At 46.8% G+C, this 18,767-nt stretch overlaps 2 protein-coding genes, 1 pseudogene and 1 gene segment (V, D, J or C); all 4 read right to left on the reverse strand.

Annotated features, from left to right (window-relative positions):
• LOC129022801 (immunoglobulin lambda-1 light chain-like) overlaps window positions 1-18,767 on the reverse strand; it is a 310,065-nt gene that overhangs the window by 243,895 nt on the left and 47,403 nt on the right. The gene's annotated exons all lie outside the window — the stretch shown is intronic.
• Window positions 1-18,767, reverse strand: part of LOC129022799 (immunoglobulin lambda-1 light chain-like) — a 264,622-nt gene that overhangs the window by 230,713 nt on the left and 15,142 nt on the right. The gene's annotated exons all lie outside the window — the stretch shown is intronic.
• LOC134739351 (immunoglobulin lambda variable 2-14-like) lies at window positions 4,536-5,214 on the reverse strand. The segment is given in 2 exon segments: window positions 4,536-5,002; window positions 5,110-5,214. Coding segments are annotated over 2 exon segments (513 nt in total).
• On the reverse strand, window positions 13,742-14,436 carry LOC134739352 (immunoglobulin lambda variable 3-22-like; annotated as a pseudogene).

The raw sequence follows: 18,767 nt of genomic DNA on the forward strand, positions 1-18,767 counted from the left end.
GGGGAAGAGCTGTGAGAAGCCAGGGCCTCCCTGAAGCCCTGGGAGGATGGTGGGTGCATAATTCCTGAAATGGGAATCTAAGGGATGTCACAGTGCTCACTATGAAAAGCTTTCATGTTCAGAACATCAGGATGCAGAAAGCTGGGGCCTGAGGGTCTCAGTTAAACATGGGCACTTTGGAGAAATAATCCAGGGTATTTGGGCCACAGAGTAGAGGCACTGTCTTGGGTTCAGTCAACATGCAGGAGGAAATTCAGGGACCATGAGCACTCAGTGGCTGTCTCCCTCTTACTGTCCTTCCACTCAGGTCATCTTGAGCCAAGGTACATCCACTCCAAGTAACAGCAGGACAGCCTGGTTCTGCCAGCCCCAAATCCTATCCTGACTCATTCTCTGCAGATCCTACCTGGAGAGCTGGAGTGAAGGGCAGCCTGGAGGGCTTCGATCCAGGTGACCTGGGCCAGCCCTGCTCATGACTGTCTCCACAGTCCTGCTATGGCTGGAGAAAGAGGGTGACACAGACAGTGAAGGTCTTCAGATCTCACTTTAAAATCTGTCTGTGTCATTGTGAGATGAGTACCACTGTTGTCCCATGAGTGACGGTAATAGTCAGCTTCATGTTCAACCTGAGCCCCAGTGATGGTCAGGGTGGCTGTGTTCCCGACTTGGAGTCAGAGAATTGGTCTGGGATCCCTGAGGGCTGGTTGTTGTTACCATGTATGACCGACACAGGGGCCTGTCCTGGCTTCTGCTGGTGCCAGTTTGTACCATGGTTTCTTAGGTTTTCTCCCTGGCAGGGTACCCTGGCTGATTGTCCCAGGGCCACAGACACTACCGGCTCCTGAGTCAGCATGGAGGAGGCCACAGAGCCTACAAGAGAGGACAGGAGAGGTAATTATGAAGATGAGGGTCATTCCCAGAGCCCCACACTCTGCATCACTCCCTGTGCTGAGCTGAAGCTCAGGGCCAGGCTGATCTCTGGTCCTTTGGGGGCTGAGCCCTGGGAGGCAGCACAGAGTAAGGAGGGTGAGCAGGGGAGTGGTCCAGGCCATGGTGGAGATGCCACAGAGCTCTGTCTCTGAGCCCACCGCTGGGGAGGGACCTTCAGGCCTCTCTTATCATAGGAAGGAGAGGCTCTTCATGCAAATCTACTTCTTTTATTCTTGTATTCTTGTTGGGTGGGCTCCCTGATGAGCACTGGATGCAAATCTACTCCTCATTCCCCAATGTGCCTGTCCTAGCTCTCATCTGAGCCTTGAGCCTTAGCTTAATACTGGCAATTTGCTAAGGTCAGAAGAAGCACCAGATGGGTGTCAGGAGTGGAGAGTAAATTTTACCCAATAGAAGGGGCCTGGGAGGAAGCAGCTGTGAGGCTCTTCGCACTTGAGCACTACCAGGGGACTTGGTGTCTTTCAGAGTCCTCAAACCAAGGTCCATAGCGCCACCTCTGCCCACAAGACGAAGGCCATCCTCCACGCATCACTTAAAATTCAGAATAACCACTTCTGAGAGCATAGTGTATGCCAGATACATTGCTGAGTGTTTTACAAGTGTGACCTCAAGAAGACTTGCATCACATGGAATAGGAGGATGAGGAACCCTATGCTGAAGGCCCGATTGTTATTAGGGAATTAATATTGGGAGGTTAATTGTCTTTCCCCAAGTCCCCAGACAGCAGTGAGTGGAGTCAGGATTCCACCCAGGAGATGCACCTCAGAGCCTGAACTTCCAGCCCCTCCCTGCCCCACCTCCTGTACCCTGCTCCATCTCCTCCTTCTCCCGCATCCAAGGTCTTTGGGGTCCCTTTTGTTTTCATTTGCTAGTGCTACCTTAATGAGATACCAAAGACCTGCTGGCCTAAAGAGCAGATACTTATTTTCTCACAGTTCTGAAGCTGGGGAGTCAAGATGAAAGTGTTTATAGGTGTGGTTTCCCTGGAGGCCTCTCTCCTTGGCTTGCGGGTCGCTACCTCCTTGCTGAGTCCGCACACGGTCTTTCCTTTCTAGGCTCATCTCTGGTGTCTCATTTCTCTGTGTGCAAATTTTCTCTTCTCAGGAGAACACCAGTCAGATTGGATAAGAACCCACCCTCATGACCTCATTTTTACTTAATCACCTCTTTAAAGACTGTCTCCAAATTCAGTCACACACTGTGCATTAGAGCTTCATTGTATGAATTCTGGGGGACACAATTCAGCCAAGAACTCTCCAACCTACGGACCCAAAAACTCATGTATTTTTCACTTGTAAAGCACATTCACTCCATCCCAACAACCCAAATCCTGAACTAACTCAGCACCAACTCTAAGACCAAGCTCTCATTTATTTAGATATAATCCAACTCAAGTGTGGGAGTTTCTCCAGGATGATTCCTCCTGAGGGTTTAAAGGATAACAGCTTTAGGGGGTTTCACCTTCTCTCTCCTGTTGTCATCTGGTTGTTCAGAAACATCAAATTTCCCACTTTGTTTGCTGAGGTTGGAAGAGATGAGTGAGTCAGCATCAGCAACATCTGTGAATTAGATGTGGGGAAATCACATCTGTCCACTCTTGAAATAATTTAAATAATCTAAATATCCATAAGTTGAATTTAATAATCATTAGCCGTGGAATATCTTTGCCAGTGTTTGGGAAAAAACAGAGCTGATACAGAAAATAGAACAAAAGATAACACAAGTTAAATTGTTTTAAGAACAGAGTATGTCCCTATTAAGATAAATTGCAGACAGAAATGGTACAGTCAGAAGAAAATTCATCACATACACATATTAAACTACTATTTCCAATGTTACCATTAAGCATCAACATTTTGATGTGCAAATAAAGACTCTCCTTATGGTTATACAAAAGTGCATTATTTTTTCTATTTGATATTGAGGTTCCCTTGTGGGGTGAGGGTGGTTTTGAGTTTAGGAGAGAAGAATGTTCCATGGGATGTTTCCTTATACCTAAAAAATTATTTCATAGAAAATGGTAATTTGCAGCATAAACATATTTCTACCAAAAAGGTCCAGTTCTTTTCTTGGCAACTTGGCTTGTGGTCTTTATACGTTTAACATCTCAAGCTGTCTTCCTTATCCCATTGTTAAATTCTGTTCCAGAATTTTCATGTAGTATAAAAATATTCAATACATTCAAAACTTAAACTATTTAGTTATTTATTTGTTATTCTCAGAACTTCCATGTTCTCTTCTGTTTTTGGCTTCAGTCAAATACTGATATTAGGACCCTTCTCTCTGAGCCTGCCCTAGATATTCCAGCTTTAGTACAAGATTTCTTGCCGACTTGCTCCTTCCTCTCCCTCAGACTTTGCCTTAGGAGGAGTCTATTCCTGATATATTAAAACGCTCCCAAAACTCAGAACAAGCAATGCAGATAAAAGTTATGTGACTGTGACACAGGGTTGTCTTGGGCAAACCCATGAGCCCATCAAATAGATGATGCGAGCATGTTCTTATCCAAGGAAAGATCTCTGGCTAATACAGGAAGTGAAATACAGTGACCCTCACAGAGAGATCCCCACCTAGATCATATGCTAATGGAATTTTCAACCCTCAGATAACTCTACAAACCAGGGGCTGTTCAACCACATCCTGTGACCATCCCTGGCCTGACACCTGTTTTTGTATGGCCCAGAGCTGACAGTGGCTTTTATCATTTTAAATGGTTACATTGTAAATGATGCTATAAGTACCTGTGTAATATCCCTGAAGTTGATTCTTGGACCTCAAAGACTAAAATAATTCTTTTTTAAATTTATTTTTATGTTTTTTAATTTAATAGAGATGAGGGTTCACTGTGTGGCCCAGACTAATCTCAAACTCCTGGGATCAAGTAATTCACCCGTCTTACCTTTCCAAAGTCATTGGAATTACAGGCGTGAGCCCCTGTGCCTGGCCACAAAGACTAAAATTCTTCTTATCTGGATATTTAAGAAAAAGTTGATGAAATCCTAAAAAAGAAAAAACTACTGAACACTTTCTGAAAAGGCCCAAACACAAGCAGAACAGGAGACTCAAAAATAAAACTAACAAGGTACCATTTTTCAGTTTGATAGGTTGGCAAAAATTTCCACTTTCAACAATGTACTCTGAACAAGTACTTCCGGCCGGCATTGTAAATTGGTAGAATCTCCCTGGAGGGGAATCTGACAACAATGGGTGAAAATGACACACACACATCTTTCTGACCCGCAATTTCCCTTTTAGAAATGAATCCTGTGGTCATATTCACACAGGAACTCAAAGGAGGCTGCATAGGGATGTTCGCTGCACTGCTATTTAAGATCAAAGTTGTGGCGATAACCATTAGAACGTAGTTGCTAAAATTCTACCCACAGTGTAGGGGATGGTGATGCATTTAGGGTAAAGACATCCCTGAAAAAAGCAGTGACTGCACCAATCAGGCAGCTCCTTGTCACTGTCCCTGCATTTGAAGAGCTGGGAAGAGTTGCACATTCAGGGACCACAGCACACAAGCATCAGAAAGCTGTCCCTGTCCTGGATGGGAAACCACAGAGCAGGTTTCCTTTTGGAATTCATGGTGGAAAGGGAAGGAGCTGAGAGAGAAGAATTCTCAAGGCCGTGCTGCAGGAAGCCACTTGCACTGGGTGAGGAAGCATCTTCAGAGCAAGGAGGGAGCCTGAGAGCCCAGGGCAGGTTTTGGTCTCAGTTCCCCATGAACTTGGACCACTGTGGAAAGTGCTGCTGCTTCTATATGAGCTGCAGTAATAATCAGCCTCGTCCTCAGCCTGGAGCCCAGAGATGGTCAGGGAGGCCGTGTTGCCAGACTTGGAGCCAGAGAAGCGATCAGGGACCCCTGAGGGCCGCTTACTGACCTCATAAATCATGAGTTTGGGGGCTTTGCCTGGGTGCTGTTGGTACCAGGAGACATAGTTATAACCACCAACGTCACTGCTGGTTCCAGTGCAGGAAATGGTGATCGACTGTCCAGGAGACCCGGACACGGAGGCAGGCTGAGTCAGGGCAGACTGAGCCCAGGATCCTGGAAAAAGGAAGAAACACACTTTAGTAAGTCAGTGCTGGGCCCAGGTGAGCCTGAGGAGCAGGAGCCAAGGATCAGCCCTGAAGCCCCTTCCCTGGAGGCGTCACCTGGGTCCTGAGTGAGGAGGGTGAGGAGGAGCAGAGACCAGGCCATGGTGGAGATATTCCGAGAGAGCTGCCTCCTGAGACCCCAGCACTGGGCCTGCCCCCAGCCCTGTCTTATCCCCTCTGCCTCAGAGGAGGGTGGGGCCTTTATGCAAATCTGCACCCTGAGCTCCTCTCCTTACCCCACCCTCACCTGGGCCTGGGCTCAGAGACTTCTGCTTCCCTGGACAGCGGGGCTCAGCCGAGGAGACTAGAGTCCCTTTTTGTCTATTCTGATGGCAGGATCTTAATTTCTTTGTACCTGATTTGCTCAGGAGAGAAAGATCTGCTGACATCACTTACCTGAGTGAACTCCTGGCCCTCAGTGTCTCTGCTGTGTAGCGCCTGTGTCTCTGTGGCCCTCCAGGCCTGGGCACATGGCACAGTGCCCTCTGCTGGGCACCCACCTCCAGGCTGTCCCTACAGTCAGGAAATGGGGCAGCTTGCCCCATGGAAACCTCTGCTGGGCATCATTGGTCCCTGGTCTCCACAGCTGCAGCCTTATCCCATCCCCACTCCCTACCCTTGGTGCTGAAGCATCTGCCACATTGAATCCCTGGAGCACATCAGCCACCCCAGGCAGTGCACCCACATCCACACAGGCACATGTGGGAGGGACCCTGTGGAGAGAACAAGGAGCACTGACCAGGGCCACAGTCCTGAGCCTGAGTCCGCTGCTCCCAATCCTTGCCCTTCCCACTCATGAGCAGGCCACTTGTCCTTCCCAGCCTCTAGTTCTCAGCCTGAGAAATGGGGACCAGAGAGTCCACTCTGCACACAGGTGATCCATGGTGATATGAGCCAGCAGGTCAAAGGGAAAGTTTGTTAACAGGCCTTTCTGTGTGCACCAGAGTGATATTTATTGTGAATGATTTATTGAAAGATTTTTTCCATTTTACCTTGATTTATGTTTTGAGTCACAGAGATGTGTGTTTTTGGCTTTCTTGGTTTCTTCCATCTTAGCACATCCTTTGGGAACAATAAAACTGACCTCTCTCAACCCTGAAACCCTGAAGACACACAGACAGTCTACAAGTACATTGTTGGTTTTTTCCTTAAAAAGCTTTCAATCTACTTTCACTTTCCCATTGTCTATGACAAAACTCTTAACATTTCATATTAAAAAAACTATTGTGCTGGGCGCAGTGGCTCACACCTGTAATTCCAGCATTTTGGGAGGCCGAGATGGGTGGATCACCTGAGGTCAAGAGTTCAACACCAACCCGACCAACATGGTGATACCCATCTCTACTAAAAATACAAAAATTAGCCGGCGTGAGGACGGGGGCCTGTAATCCCAGCTGCTTAGTAGGCTAATACAGGAGAATCACCCAGGAGGCAGAGGTTGCAGGGAGCCAGGTGTTTCTGCCAGGTTACTCTCTGCTGCCCCCTGGTGTCCTCTCTACATGGGCAGCTGGAGGCTAAGGGGCCTCCTAGGTCCAGGTGTAGCTTCAGAATCTGCTGCTCAGGCCCCTGATTCCTTGATTCATGGACTGCTGACCTCAGGGAAGAAGTTCCTCTTTTCTGTGTGGCTCCTTCCTGCCTCAGGACCTGGGCACAAGGTGCTCAGATTCCTGATGGAAATACAAACACTCCCATATGGATGAGGTGGTGACAGGGCCCCCCTGAGGCTCCCTGCATGTGTCTCTGAGTGGTGGGTGGTCCTGAAGGAGGACTGGGGCTTGATACTGAGGGATGAAGGAATGAAGTGTGGCTTTGACCGGGTCTGGCTGCAAATACAGGGCCAATGTGGGTTGGTGATGACTCCTGCAATACGACAGAGACAAAAGCTCACTCACCCAACAAATATTCACCCTGACTCACTCTGTCCTGGCGAGACTGCATTTTAGGAATTCAGCACAAGGAAGACACAGTCCTTGCTCTGAGGAGTTTCCTGTCCTGTTGCTGGGTCAGTGCAGTAGGCAGACTGGGTTTACAGACCCAGCAGATACTCCCTACCACCTTCTACCTGTGTGTCATCCCCTCTATTCAACTGAAAGCCAGGCAAATTTCCAGTTGTTTCCCCCAGGGGTTTCCATGTAGCCTGGTGTTGGTCCATAGGATGTAACAGTCAGATGGCTGAGGTTCTTTTCAGGGAACTTTTCCTCTTGTGAACGAAAGACTAGATTGGATTTGTGCTTTGCTTTTTCTCTTGAACATGGGCGTGATAGCTGGAGCTGCCACAGCCGTGCTGAGGTCTTACATCAACGACAATGAAAGCAAAGTCGACATCGCATTGAAAGGGAATGGAAAGTTAGAAATATTTGAGCTTCCTATGGAACTGGTGAGCATCTGGAAAACAAACACCAAGCACGTGCAGACTTATTTTTGTGGGAGAAAATTGGATGCTCCCTGGCTCCTGCCACATGTGTACTTGTAGTGAAAAAGCATTTCTGACTGATAATGCAATGATTAATAGAAATCAAACAATCAAAAGATAATGATAGAAAAAAGTAAACGTGGAATTGTAGGCTGTATGCAGATAATCATGGAAAGTTCCGACAGAAGCTGACTGGCCGGCTGCTGTAGATTCAGCGTTTGGAGAAGGCCTCCCTGTTTGAGGAAGGAGTGAAGAGACAAGTGATGGAAGTGTGTGCAGGGAGCTGTGTCTGTGCCCTGAGGGGAAAGGTCTTGGGTGTGTGAGGATCTGAAAGGACAGTGGGAAGCCTGAAGGGGATCTGAGATGTAAACCAGTTCAGGTCAGATGTGACATTTGCTCACAAGTGAGGAATTTGGGGACAAGCATGATATGCAGTGTGTGAAATTCACAGGTAAGAAATTAGGTGATCTGGGGCAGCATAGCAAACAAAATCACTGATGACCTCCAGAAAGATGCTACTCTGTGAAGACAGGTGTGGCTCCTGTGGGTCCAAACCATGTCCCAGCCCTGCCCTAGTTCACCTGACCCTCAAGACAGTCAGCGAGTGGTTTCTGGTCTGTCTCCTCTACCCGATGCCCACCAGGCAGCCCTGTGGGGACCTACCCTGCTGCCTGTGTGCCTGGTCCTTAGCCAGCTTTCTGGGTCCCCATGTGGGTGACCCAGCACTGCTTTCCCTGAAGTTCTAGAGCTTTGCTGACCCAGCAGCAGAGAATTCAGGGAGTCCACTTGACTGGGAAAGGAAGAGCTTATGAGAGGGAGTGACAATTCCAAGGTCACTGGGTAAGAATGAAAGACGAGCAGGATTAGGGAAGTTTTAGACCCATAATGATGAGCTCTTCTGAGTGCCCTGGGACCAGCCTGGGCTTAGGGAGGAACATGGAAAAATCCTGAGCCAAATTCTTGAGGCGCTGATGCAAACAGCTTCCCCTCATCAGTTCCTCCAGCTGCCTGTGGGAAGCGCTGCTCTACCTGGACATGGAGCCAGTCAGGGCCTGGGAGGGCAGCCAGCTCCCTGCATTCATTGGCTGATTGCAGCCCAAAGTAAAAGACTCCAGCTTTTAATCAAACATTGGCTTTTTAATGATCTTTTCACCTGACAAAATTTTTCATACAATGTTTAAGGGTTAGGGGTCCCCCAATAAAAATGATTTCTCTAAGTTATTGTTCCATTAGCTCAATTAATAAGTTGTAGATATATTAATACAATAGTATTTCTCAATGCTTTTTTGAGCAGAGTATTACTTTCTTTTCTGTTTTTTTTTTTTCCATTTCCATGAAGTATGGCCACGAATACAAGCCATGAACATTGATACAGGAAGCCTCTGCTTTTCCTGTTCAATATATCCCACACCTGACACGCTTACAATATGCAGGTGTCCTTAAGTGAATTACAAAAAACATCAGCTGAAGCAATAGGCAGAGAAATGTCACCAATGGTAAAATTTTACCCAAGAGTCACACAAGGTATTTTCTCATGGAGCAAATAGATGATGCTCACACGCAGGTGACCCTGCACAGCTGTGACTGAGTCATTCCGGGTCAGATGTGAGCTGAGCACGTTTCCTTCCCACTGACCAAGGTGGTTTCTGCCCTGCTCAGCCCCGGGAGAAGCTCCCTCTCTACTCCTGGCTCTTCATGCCGGGAAGATGCTCTTCCTTTTGGGAATGCAGAGCTCAGGCTGTCAGGGGAGAATGAGGAGACCTCATCTGTGGGGTTTGATGTTACCAGACTCACAGGTCCTTATGCTTCTCTGGATGCCAAATTTTCAGGGAGCAGAATATCAGAGCAGTGGTTCCTTACCTCTCCCAGGTTGTGCTGAAAAGGGTTTCCTAGTGCAGATCTCCCAGGAGGTCTCCAGGAGCCTGAAACTGGCTGAGTCAGTCCTTACTGAGGCCCAAGCAGCAGAGAAACATGTGAAGCTTCCTTCTTCTGTTGTGATTCATCCAAATATTTAGTTTTCTTTGAAATCCCAAAATTCTGTCGTTTGAAATTCTGAGCCTTGCAGAGACATGTTCACTGCATCAAGTGGTGGAAAGTCTCCAGATGGACAATTCCTGCATCTGTCTCTACTTTCAAAAGTCTCTAATTTAGAGCTCAGGCATGTTTGTAGAGCAGAAGTTCTAATAAAGTAGGTGTCTAAGAGTGTGTTAGATAAGCAAGGGAGATGGAGAGAGAGAACACATGAAAGCTTCCCAATCCCCTTCACCTCTAACCCCCATGGTCCACATCTCCCAGGAACATACAGATGAGAGGGGCATGGACAGCAGAGACTGAGGGCTGGAAATTCCATGTTTAGAGCCACAGGTTTCTTCAGCTTCCTGTTCCACTAGCTGATCTAATCCCCTTATGCTCATCAGATATAAGGTGTCCTCAGCCACTGTCTGTCCCTCCGTGTGACTCAGTGTCCAACAGCTATGAATGACCTTTTTCTTGAGAATCAAATTCAGATGTAGGCCCAGCAGTGGACACCGTCCTCCCAAGCACAGGCATCAGAGTCCGCAGCACAGAATCTGCCCCGTGAGCACAGTGTGCACGGCTCCACCGCACACCCAGCATAGCCCTACTGCGTGGAAACAGTCCTGCTGCCAACAGTGAACACTGTCATCTTCAGTGGTACTTTTTACAAAACTCTTCCCAAGCCTTGACAAAGGATCCTGATTTAGAAATGCTGGCTGGAGACAGCCGACACTCAAATATGAGCATAAGAAGTTTGAGTATTCTTCCTGGCAACAAACTAACAGATTCAACAGACATTCCTGGAAAATTGGAAATGTGTGACTTTGGACCAGACAGAAGATCATTGTTAATTGGAGAAAGAGTGAGAAAGAGACAACATTGAGTTGTAGCATATAGAACAGAGAAAATGGTGCTTAGTACATAATTATTTCCATTTTTAACAGTTGTATGCTTTCGAAATTAAACTGGTATTACTTTGCTTCCAGAGTATGAAATATTTTTATTATGGTAAAATAAACATAACAAAATGTCTTATCTTTTTAATTATTTTTAAGTGTGTAATTAAGTGGCAGTAAGTACGGTAAAAGTGTTCAAACATCACCACTATCCAACCCCAGAGCTTTTTGATCAGCCCACACAGAACCTCTGTATCTATTAGACAGCTACTTTAGCAACTTTGGACATTGTAGACAAAATGACGAGTGTATGATAAAAAGAAAATCCCAAGGATGAACCAAAGATGGTGTTTGCACTTCATCCCCAGCTTCTGTGGAATCTCAGTGCAGTAGGGGGTGTGCCTCATCCAGGAATCCAGAGGAGACGCAGCCCCTGGGGCCTTTTCTGGGCTGTTTCTTCCCAAGGAGCAGAGGAATTTCAACAGGACTGTGCCCTCTGAGACAGCTTTCTCCTCTCCCGCAGTACGTGTGATTACTTCTGGGGTCCTGATTTTCAGTTTACTGGACTGATCTCTACAATAGTTGAATGATCCTGGAAGATGAATTTGGATTTGTACAGACTCAGAAAGGCAATAGTGGCATTAGCAATATCTGTGCCAGATGGGGATCTCCTGGAACAGAATGCTATGGCTGCGGGTGCACAGTTACATCACTGAAGCAGATACTGAGGTCTTGTCTATTTCCCTCAGAGAATAGGATCAGAATCAGTGTGCATTCACGTGGAATGGACGACAGTATACATTCACACTTTTTCTGCCCAGCTTCATTAGCTCTCCCTTCCCTATCATGATATCATCATGGGGGCTCAGATCATCTGGATATCATAGTTCAATCACATGTACGTGATGGGCATGGTGTATTGGAAGCTTTTGTGAGATCCATGCACTTTTGATAGTGGAAAATAAACTAAGATGTTTCCTCCTCCATATTAGCTGAAATTGGGAGTTTAGTTGTCTGGAGCAGCAGAGAATCTCCTACAAAATAAACAATATGTTATGGCCGGACGCAGTGGCTCACGCCTGTAATCCCAGCACTTTGGGAGGCCAAGGCGGATGGATCATGAGGTCAGGAGATCAAGACCATCCTGGCTAACACGGTGAAACTCCATCTCTACTAAAACAAAACAAAACCAAACAAAACAAAAAACAGCCGGGCTCGGTGACGTATGCCTGTAGTCCCAGCTACTAGGGAGGCTGAGGCAGGAGAATGGCGTCACCTGGGAGGCATAGCTTGCAGTGAGCTGAGATCACACCACTGCACTCCAGCCTGGGCTACAGAGTGAGACTCTGTCACAAGAACAAAACAAAAAACAAACAAACAAAACACCAAACATGTTATTATATCCTTCAATTCTCCCCAGGAAGAAAGAGACACAAGGCCTATAAAGATCTAGGAGTAGCATATTTTACACTTGTGGATGTGACTCCAACACATATATCAGGAGCCATAAATGTCACCCACTGATGTCCAGGCCCAGAGCAGGGAGGCTGTGCAGCAGGTGCAGGCAGGGTTGTGAATGTCCTGCTGTTGGGGCCAGAGAATCCAGCAGACTCCACTATGGGAAATAAAACCTCCTGCACATGGCAAACCCCACTGGAGAATCCCAATGTAGACTCCTGGGGTTTTGGAAGAAGGCCATGTCATGTGCAGTAGAGTATTACTCCCCTTTCTAAAAGCAGCTCCTTTTGTCTTACTGGGCCCTGAGAGAGACAGGATAACACTGGACATCAAGCGACCATGTTGCCAGAAATGCCAGATCCCCCCAGTTGTGAGCTCAGGCAGGCCAGCAGTGGTCTCTGGTGAGATGGATGTGACACATCTAGGTTAGAGCAGGGTCAGGGCTCCAGGACTCAGTCACCTGCATAAACAGCTGGTCCACATCTGTGTTCTCATTTCTCTTCTACCAGTGCCTCTCCCTGGCTTTGAAAATATGTCCTACGGGTGGAGATGGGGCTTGCTGAAGCAGGTTACTCCACAGCACCTGTCACCTGAAAGGGTAAGACCAGACCAGCATTGTACAATCACAACATGATCTGAGTCTCATGTGAATCCTACTGTCCAATCACCATATTAGTGATAAAAAAATAAAAATGTAAACTAGTTTCAATAATACACTTTATTTAACACAAAGTGTAGAAAATAATATTTACACATGCACACAATCTAAAATTATTTATGAGACATTTTATAGATGTTTTCATAGCTACTGTTACTATTATTATTTTGAGGAGATTCTTTATATTGAGATTGTGTGGTTGATGGAGGTTTGAAGGAGTCTGATCGACAAGGGTGAGCTGTGCTGGCTTCGTAAGTGTCAATTTTGATAAGCTGAAGGAAGGGTGAAAAGATGATTGTGCAGGATGTGCAGGGTCAAGGTGGGCAGCATCCATCCTACAGGTGCCCCTGTGGGAGCAGCTCTGGTCTCTGCATGAGGTGAGGCTGCTCCCTTTTCCTTGGATTCCTTGCAGGAGGATTTGACTCCACCTCTCCTTCAGGACTCAGAGCACCTGGCATTTCAGGCTCCCTTTTCATTTTATAAGAATACAAGGAATTCTCAGAAATAGTTGGGCATTTGGATGCTCACAATGGAAATTTAGGAAATTCGCTGGTGCATTCCAGTGTATAGTGGCCACCTCAGGTCTATGTTGGTTCATTTTGGTGACAGCTGGCCATTTTAGTTTGGATTCCCTGGAAGTAGACTCTGAGATAAATATTTCCATGCACAGCGGATCTGAAAGGAGTGAGAGAGGCATCGCCCGCAGAAGGAGACCCTGACCCATCATAGGATTGTAACTGACAACTCAGGCATCCACAATGGGAGGTCTGGAGCTGGAAGGCCTTTCAACGTCATCCTGTATTAAGGCAGGGCCTTGGGTTCTTGGCTCAGGCAGTCATCAAACCAAAACTCTCAAAACTGAGCCTAAATATGAGAAAGGAAGCTTTCTGGAAACAAAATAGCACTTTCCTGTGAGGGCACAGCTTTGAGCTTCTAGAAACTCCCAGCAGTTGAGGGTGGGTGAGCTCAGAAAAGCATATCTAGGCAGATGCAACAGTGTCCCCTCCTCTGCTTTTCCTGTTCAAAATCCCAGGCTGCCATGGAAGCCTGGAACCTCAGGTGTTGAGCTGAGCTGGGCATTTTTGGGCACTGATGTAGGATATTTGGAAGGAGTGACCCAATCACCATCGTATGGAAATCTAAGGCCACGTGATGGATCTCTACATCTCTCTCATCTTCCATCCACTTCTTATTTCCCCAAATCACTCCTGAGGCCCCAAAACACCATAAATTCTGATTATAGCAGCCCTAAATCCACTCCTGCTCTACGCTCTGCAGCGCCAACCTGTAGGGGTGAACAAAAGGATGGTCTGGAGGTCTCAGATCCAGTAGTACTTGGCCAGACCTGCTCATGGCTTTGTCCACAGTCTTCCTGGTGCTGGAGGAAGAAGAAGAGACAGATGAAAAATGGATTTGTCTCACTTCCCCATCTGCCTGTGTCACTGCGGGATTGTTCTAATCCCCAGAAAAACAGTAATAGTCAGCCCCGCCTTTGGTCAGGACCCTGCTGATGGTCAGGGTGGTTGTGTTCCCTGAGGTGGACCCAGAGAAAGGCTCAGCGATTCCATGAGGCCCCTCACCATCTTGATATATCACCAGCACAGGGGCCTGGCCTGGTTTCTGCTGGTACCAGTCAGCATAATTATCCCTCAGTACATCTCCAGAGCAGGTGATCCTGGCTGTCTGTCCTGGGGACACTGACACCAAGGGTGGCTGTGTCAGCTCACAGTAGGCCACAGAGCCTGCAGGAGAGGACAGGAGAGGGGGCTTGAAGATAACAAACACATTTCCAATGGTATCACCCTGAGGCTATGCCTGGGCTGAGCTCAGGGTTCAGGGCAGGACCAGCTCAGGAGCCTGCAAGGGCTGAGCCTGGGGAAGGGCTTGGGGGCAGCACCTTTGAAGAGGGTGAGGAGGGAGAGCCGGACAGGGGTCCAGGCCATGATAAGACACCCAGAGCTCTGCCTCCTGAGCCCACAGCACAGCTGGGCTCCCCAGACCTGTCTTATTTCCTCTCAGGCCCCTTGGGCAGTGGATATTTGGTATTTATGCAAATTTACTTCTCTGGAACTCCTCATGGTGGGATGTCACTCAACCCAGATCTGGGGGACACAATTCAGCCAAGAACTTTCTACCCTATACACCCCAAAACTCATGTCTTTTTTACTTGTAAAACACATTCACCTCATCCCAACAACCTTAATCCCGAACTAACTCATCACCAACTCTGAGATGAAACTCTCATTTGCATATCATCCAACTCAAGTGTGGATGATTCTCCAGGTCTGATTCATCCTGAGGATTTAAAGAATAACAGCTTTGGGGGCTTCACCTCCTCTCTCCTGTTGTCATCTGGGTGTTCAGGAAAGTCATATTTCCCACTTTATTTGCTAAGATTAGAAAAGAAGAGCAAGTGAACATCAGCAACATCTGTGAGGTGGATGTGGGGAAATCACATACGTCCACTCTTGAACTAATTTACATAAGTTAAACATCCATTAATTAAATATATTAATCAGTAGTCATGGGATATCTTTGCCAGTGTTTAGAAAAAAACAACTGTTACAGAAAATAGAACAAAAAGTATATTAAGTTAAACTGTTCTAAGAGAAGAGTATGTCCTTATTAAGAAATATAACTCACAGAGAAATAGTCTAAAGAAAATTCATCTCATATGCATATTAAAATACTATTTCCAATGTTAACATTAAGCATCCACATTTTGATATGCAAATAGAGACTCTCTAATGGTTATACAAAGTGCATTATTTTTTCTATTTGATATTGACATTTTGTTTAGGTTCCCTTTGGGGTGAGGGTGATCTTGACTGTAGGAGAGAAGGATGTTCCATGGGATGTTTCCTTACACACACACACACACACACACACACACACACACATATTATATGTATAAAGGGATAATTTGCAGCAGAAACATAGTTCCACCAAAAAGGTCCTGTTCTTTTCCTGGCAACTTGGCTTGGGGTCTTTATAGTTTTGACATTTCAAGCTCTTTTCCTTATCCCATGGTTAAATTCTGTTCTAGGGCTTTCATGGATTATAAAAATATTCAATACATTTAAAACTTAAACTATTTGTTTATTTGTCATTCACAGAACCTCCATATTCTCTTCTGTTTTGGGCTTCAATCAAATGCTGATATTAGGACCTTTCTCTCTGAGCCTGCCCTGGATATTCCAGCTTTGGTATGAGCTTTCTGGCCCACTTGCCCGTCCCTCTCCCTCAGACTTTCCCTTAGGAGGACTCTATTCCTGATAAATTAAAGCTCTCCCAAAACTCAGAACAAGCAATGCAGATAAATGTTATGTGATTGTGACACAGGGCTGTCTTAAACCCATGATACAATCAAATAGATGATGTGAGCATGTTCTTATCCAAGGAAAGACCTCAGCCGAATACAGGAGGTGAAATACAGTGACCCTCACAGAGAGATTCCCACCTAGATCATGTGCTGGTGGAATTTTCAACATTCAGATAACTCTGCAAACCAGGGACCGTTCAACCACATCCTGTGGCCATTCCTGGCCTGACACCTGTTTTTGTATGGCCCAGAGCTGACAGTGGCTTTTATCATTTTAAATGGTTATGTTGTAAATGATGCTATAAGTACCTATGGAATATCCCTAAAGTTGATTCTTGGGCCACAAAGACTAAAATAATTCTTTTTTAAATTTATTTTTATTTGCATTAATTTAATAGAGATGAGGGTTTGCTGTGTGGCCCAGACTAATCTCAAACTCCTGGGAACAAGCAATTCACCTGTCTTACTATTCCAAAGTGCTTGGGATTACAGGTGTGAGCCACTGTGCCTGCCCACAAACACTGAAATTCTCCTTATCTGGATATTTTTTATAAAGTTTACCAAATCCTAAAAAAAGAAAAAGTGCTGAACTATTTCTGAAAAGGCCCAAATGTAAGCAGAACAGGAGACTCAAAAATAAAACTGTAACAAGGTACCATTTTTCTGTCTGATAAGTTGGCAAAAATTTCCACTTTCAACAACGTACTCTGAACAAGTTCTTCCAGCTGGCATTGTAAATTAGTAGAATCCCTCTGGAGGGGAATCTGATAACAATGGGTGAAAATTACACACACACATCTTTCTGACCCGCAATTTCCCTTTTAGAAATGAATCCTGTGGTCATATTCACACAGGAACTCAAAGGAGGCTGCATAGGGATGTTCGCTGCACTGCTATTTAAGATCAAAGTTGTGGCGATAACCATTAGAATGTAGGTGCTAAAATTCTACCCACAGTGTAGGGGATGATGATGCATTTAGGGTGAAGACATCCCTGAAAAAAAGCAGTGACTGCACCAATCAGGCAGCTGTTTGTCACTGTCCCTGCATTTGAAGAGCTGGGAAGAGTTGCACATTCAGGGACCACAGCACACAAGCATCAGGAAGCTGTCCCTGTCCTGGATGAGAAACCACAGAGCGGGTTTCCTTTTGGAATTCGTGGTGGAAAGGAGAGGAGCTGAGAGAGAAGAATTCTCAAGGCCGTGCTGCAGGAAGCCCCTTGCACTGGGTGAGGAAGCATCTTCAGAGCAAAAAGGGAGCCTGAGAGCCCAGGGCAGGTTTTGGTCTCAGTTCCCCATGAACTTGGACCACTGTGGAAAGTGTCTCCGCTTCTATATGAGCTGCAGTAATAATCAGCCTCGTCCTCAGCCTGGAGCCCAGAGATGGTCAGGGAGGCCGTGTTGCCAGACTTGGAGCCAGAGAAGCGATCAGGGACCCCTGAGGGCCGCTTACTGACATCATAAATCATGAGTTTGGGGGCTGTGCCTGGGTGCTGCTGGTACCAGGAGACATAGTTATAACCACCAACGTCACTGCTGGTTCCAGTGCAGGAAATGGTGATCGACTGTCCAGGAGACCCGGACACGGAGGGAGGCTGAGTCAGGGCAGACTGAGCCCAGGATCCTGGAAAAAGGAAGAAATACACTTTAGTAAGTCAGTGCTGAGCCCAGGTGAGCCTGAGGAGCAGGAGCCAAGGATCAGCCCTGAAGCCCCTTCCCTGGAGGCGTCACCTGTGTCCTGAGTGAGGAGGGTGAGGAGGAGCAGAGACCAGGCCATGGTGGAGATATTCCGAGAGAGCTGCCTCCTGAGACCCCAGCACTGGGCCTGCCCCCAGCCCTGTCTTATCCCCTCTGCCTCAGAGGAGGGTGGGGCTTTTATGCAAATCTGCACCCTGAGCTCCTCTCCTCACCCCACCCTCACCTGGGCCTGGGCTCAGAGACTTCTGCTTCCCTGGACAGTGGGGCTCAGCTGAGGAGACTAGAGTCCCTTTTTGTCTATTCTGATGGCAGGATCTTAATTTCTTTGTACCTGATTTGCTCAGGAGAGAAAGATCTGCTGACATCACTTACCTGAGTGAACTCCTGGCCCTCAGTGTCTCTGCTGTGTAGCGCCTGTGTCTCTGTGGCCCTCCAGGCCTGGGCACATGGCACAGTGCCCTCTGCTTGGCAACCACCTCCAGGCTGTCTCTACTGTCAGGAAATGGGGCTGCCCTCCCCGTGGAAACCTCTGCTGGGCATCATTGGTCCCTGGTCTCCACAGCTGCAGCCTTATCCCATCCCCACTCCCTACCCTTGGTGCTGAAGCATCTGCCACATTGAATCCCTGGAGCACATCAGCCACCCCAGGCAGTGCACCCACATCCACACAGGCACATGTGGGAGGGACCCTGTGGAGAGAACAAGGAGCACTGACCAGGGCCACAGTCCTGAGCCTGAGTCCACTGCTCCCAGTCCTGCCCCTCCCACTCATGAGCAGGCCACTTGTCCTTCCCAGCCTCTGGTTCTCAGCCTGAGAAATGGGGACCAGAGAGTCCACTCTGCACACAGGTGATCCATGCGGATATGACCCAGCAGGGGAAAGGGAAAGTTTGCTAACAGGCCTTTCTGTGTGCATCAGAGTGATATTTATTGTGAATGTTTGATTTATTGAAAGATTTATTTCCATTACTGTGATTTATGTGTCAGGTCACAGAGATGTGTGTTTCCTGCTTTCTTGCTTTTTCCCATCTGAGCACATCCTCAGGGCAACCTAAAGCTGGCTGCTCTCAACTCTGCGACACTGAAGACACACAGACATTCGATAAATACATTTTTGTTTTTTTCCTCAAAATAACTTTAATATCTTTTCCTCTTTCCTCATTGCTTATGACAAAATTCTTTTGTTTCATATTAAAATAAATATTAACGGATTCAGCTTCCATTTAAATATTATAACATACACTATCCTGTCTTCC

This window comes from Pongo pygmaeus, chromosome 23 (genome assembly GCF_028885625.2).
Source record: "Pongo pygmaeus isolate AG05252 chromosome 23, NHGRI_mPonPyg2-v2.0_pri, whole genome shotgun sequence".
In the NCBI taxonomy this organism is placed as follows: Eukaryota; Metazoa; Chordata; class Mammalia; order Primates; family Hominidae; genus Pongo; species Pongo pygmaeus.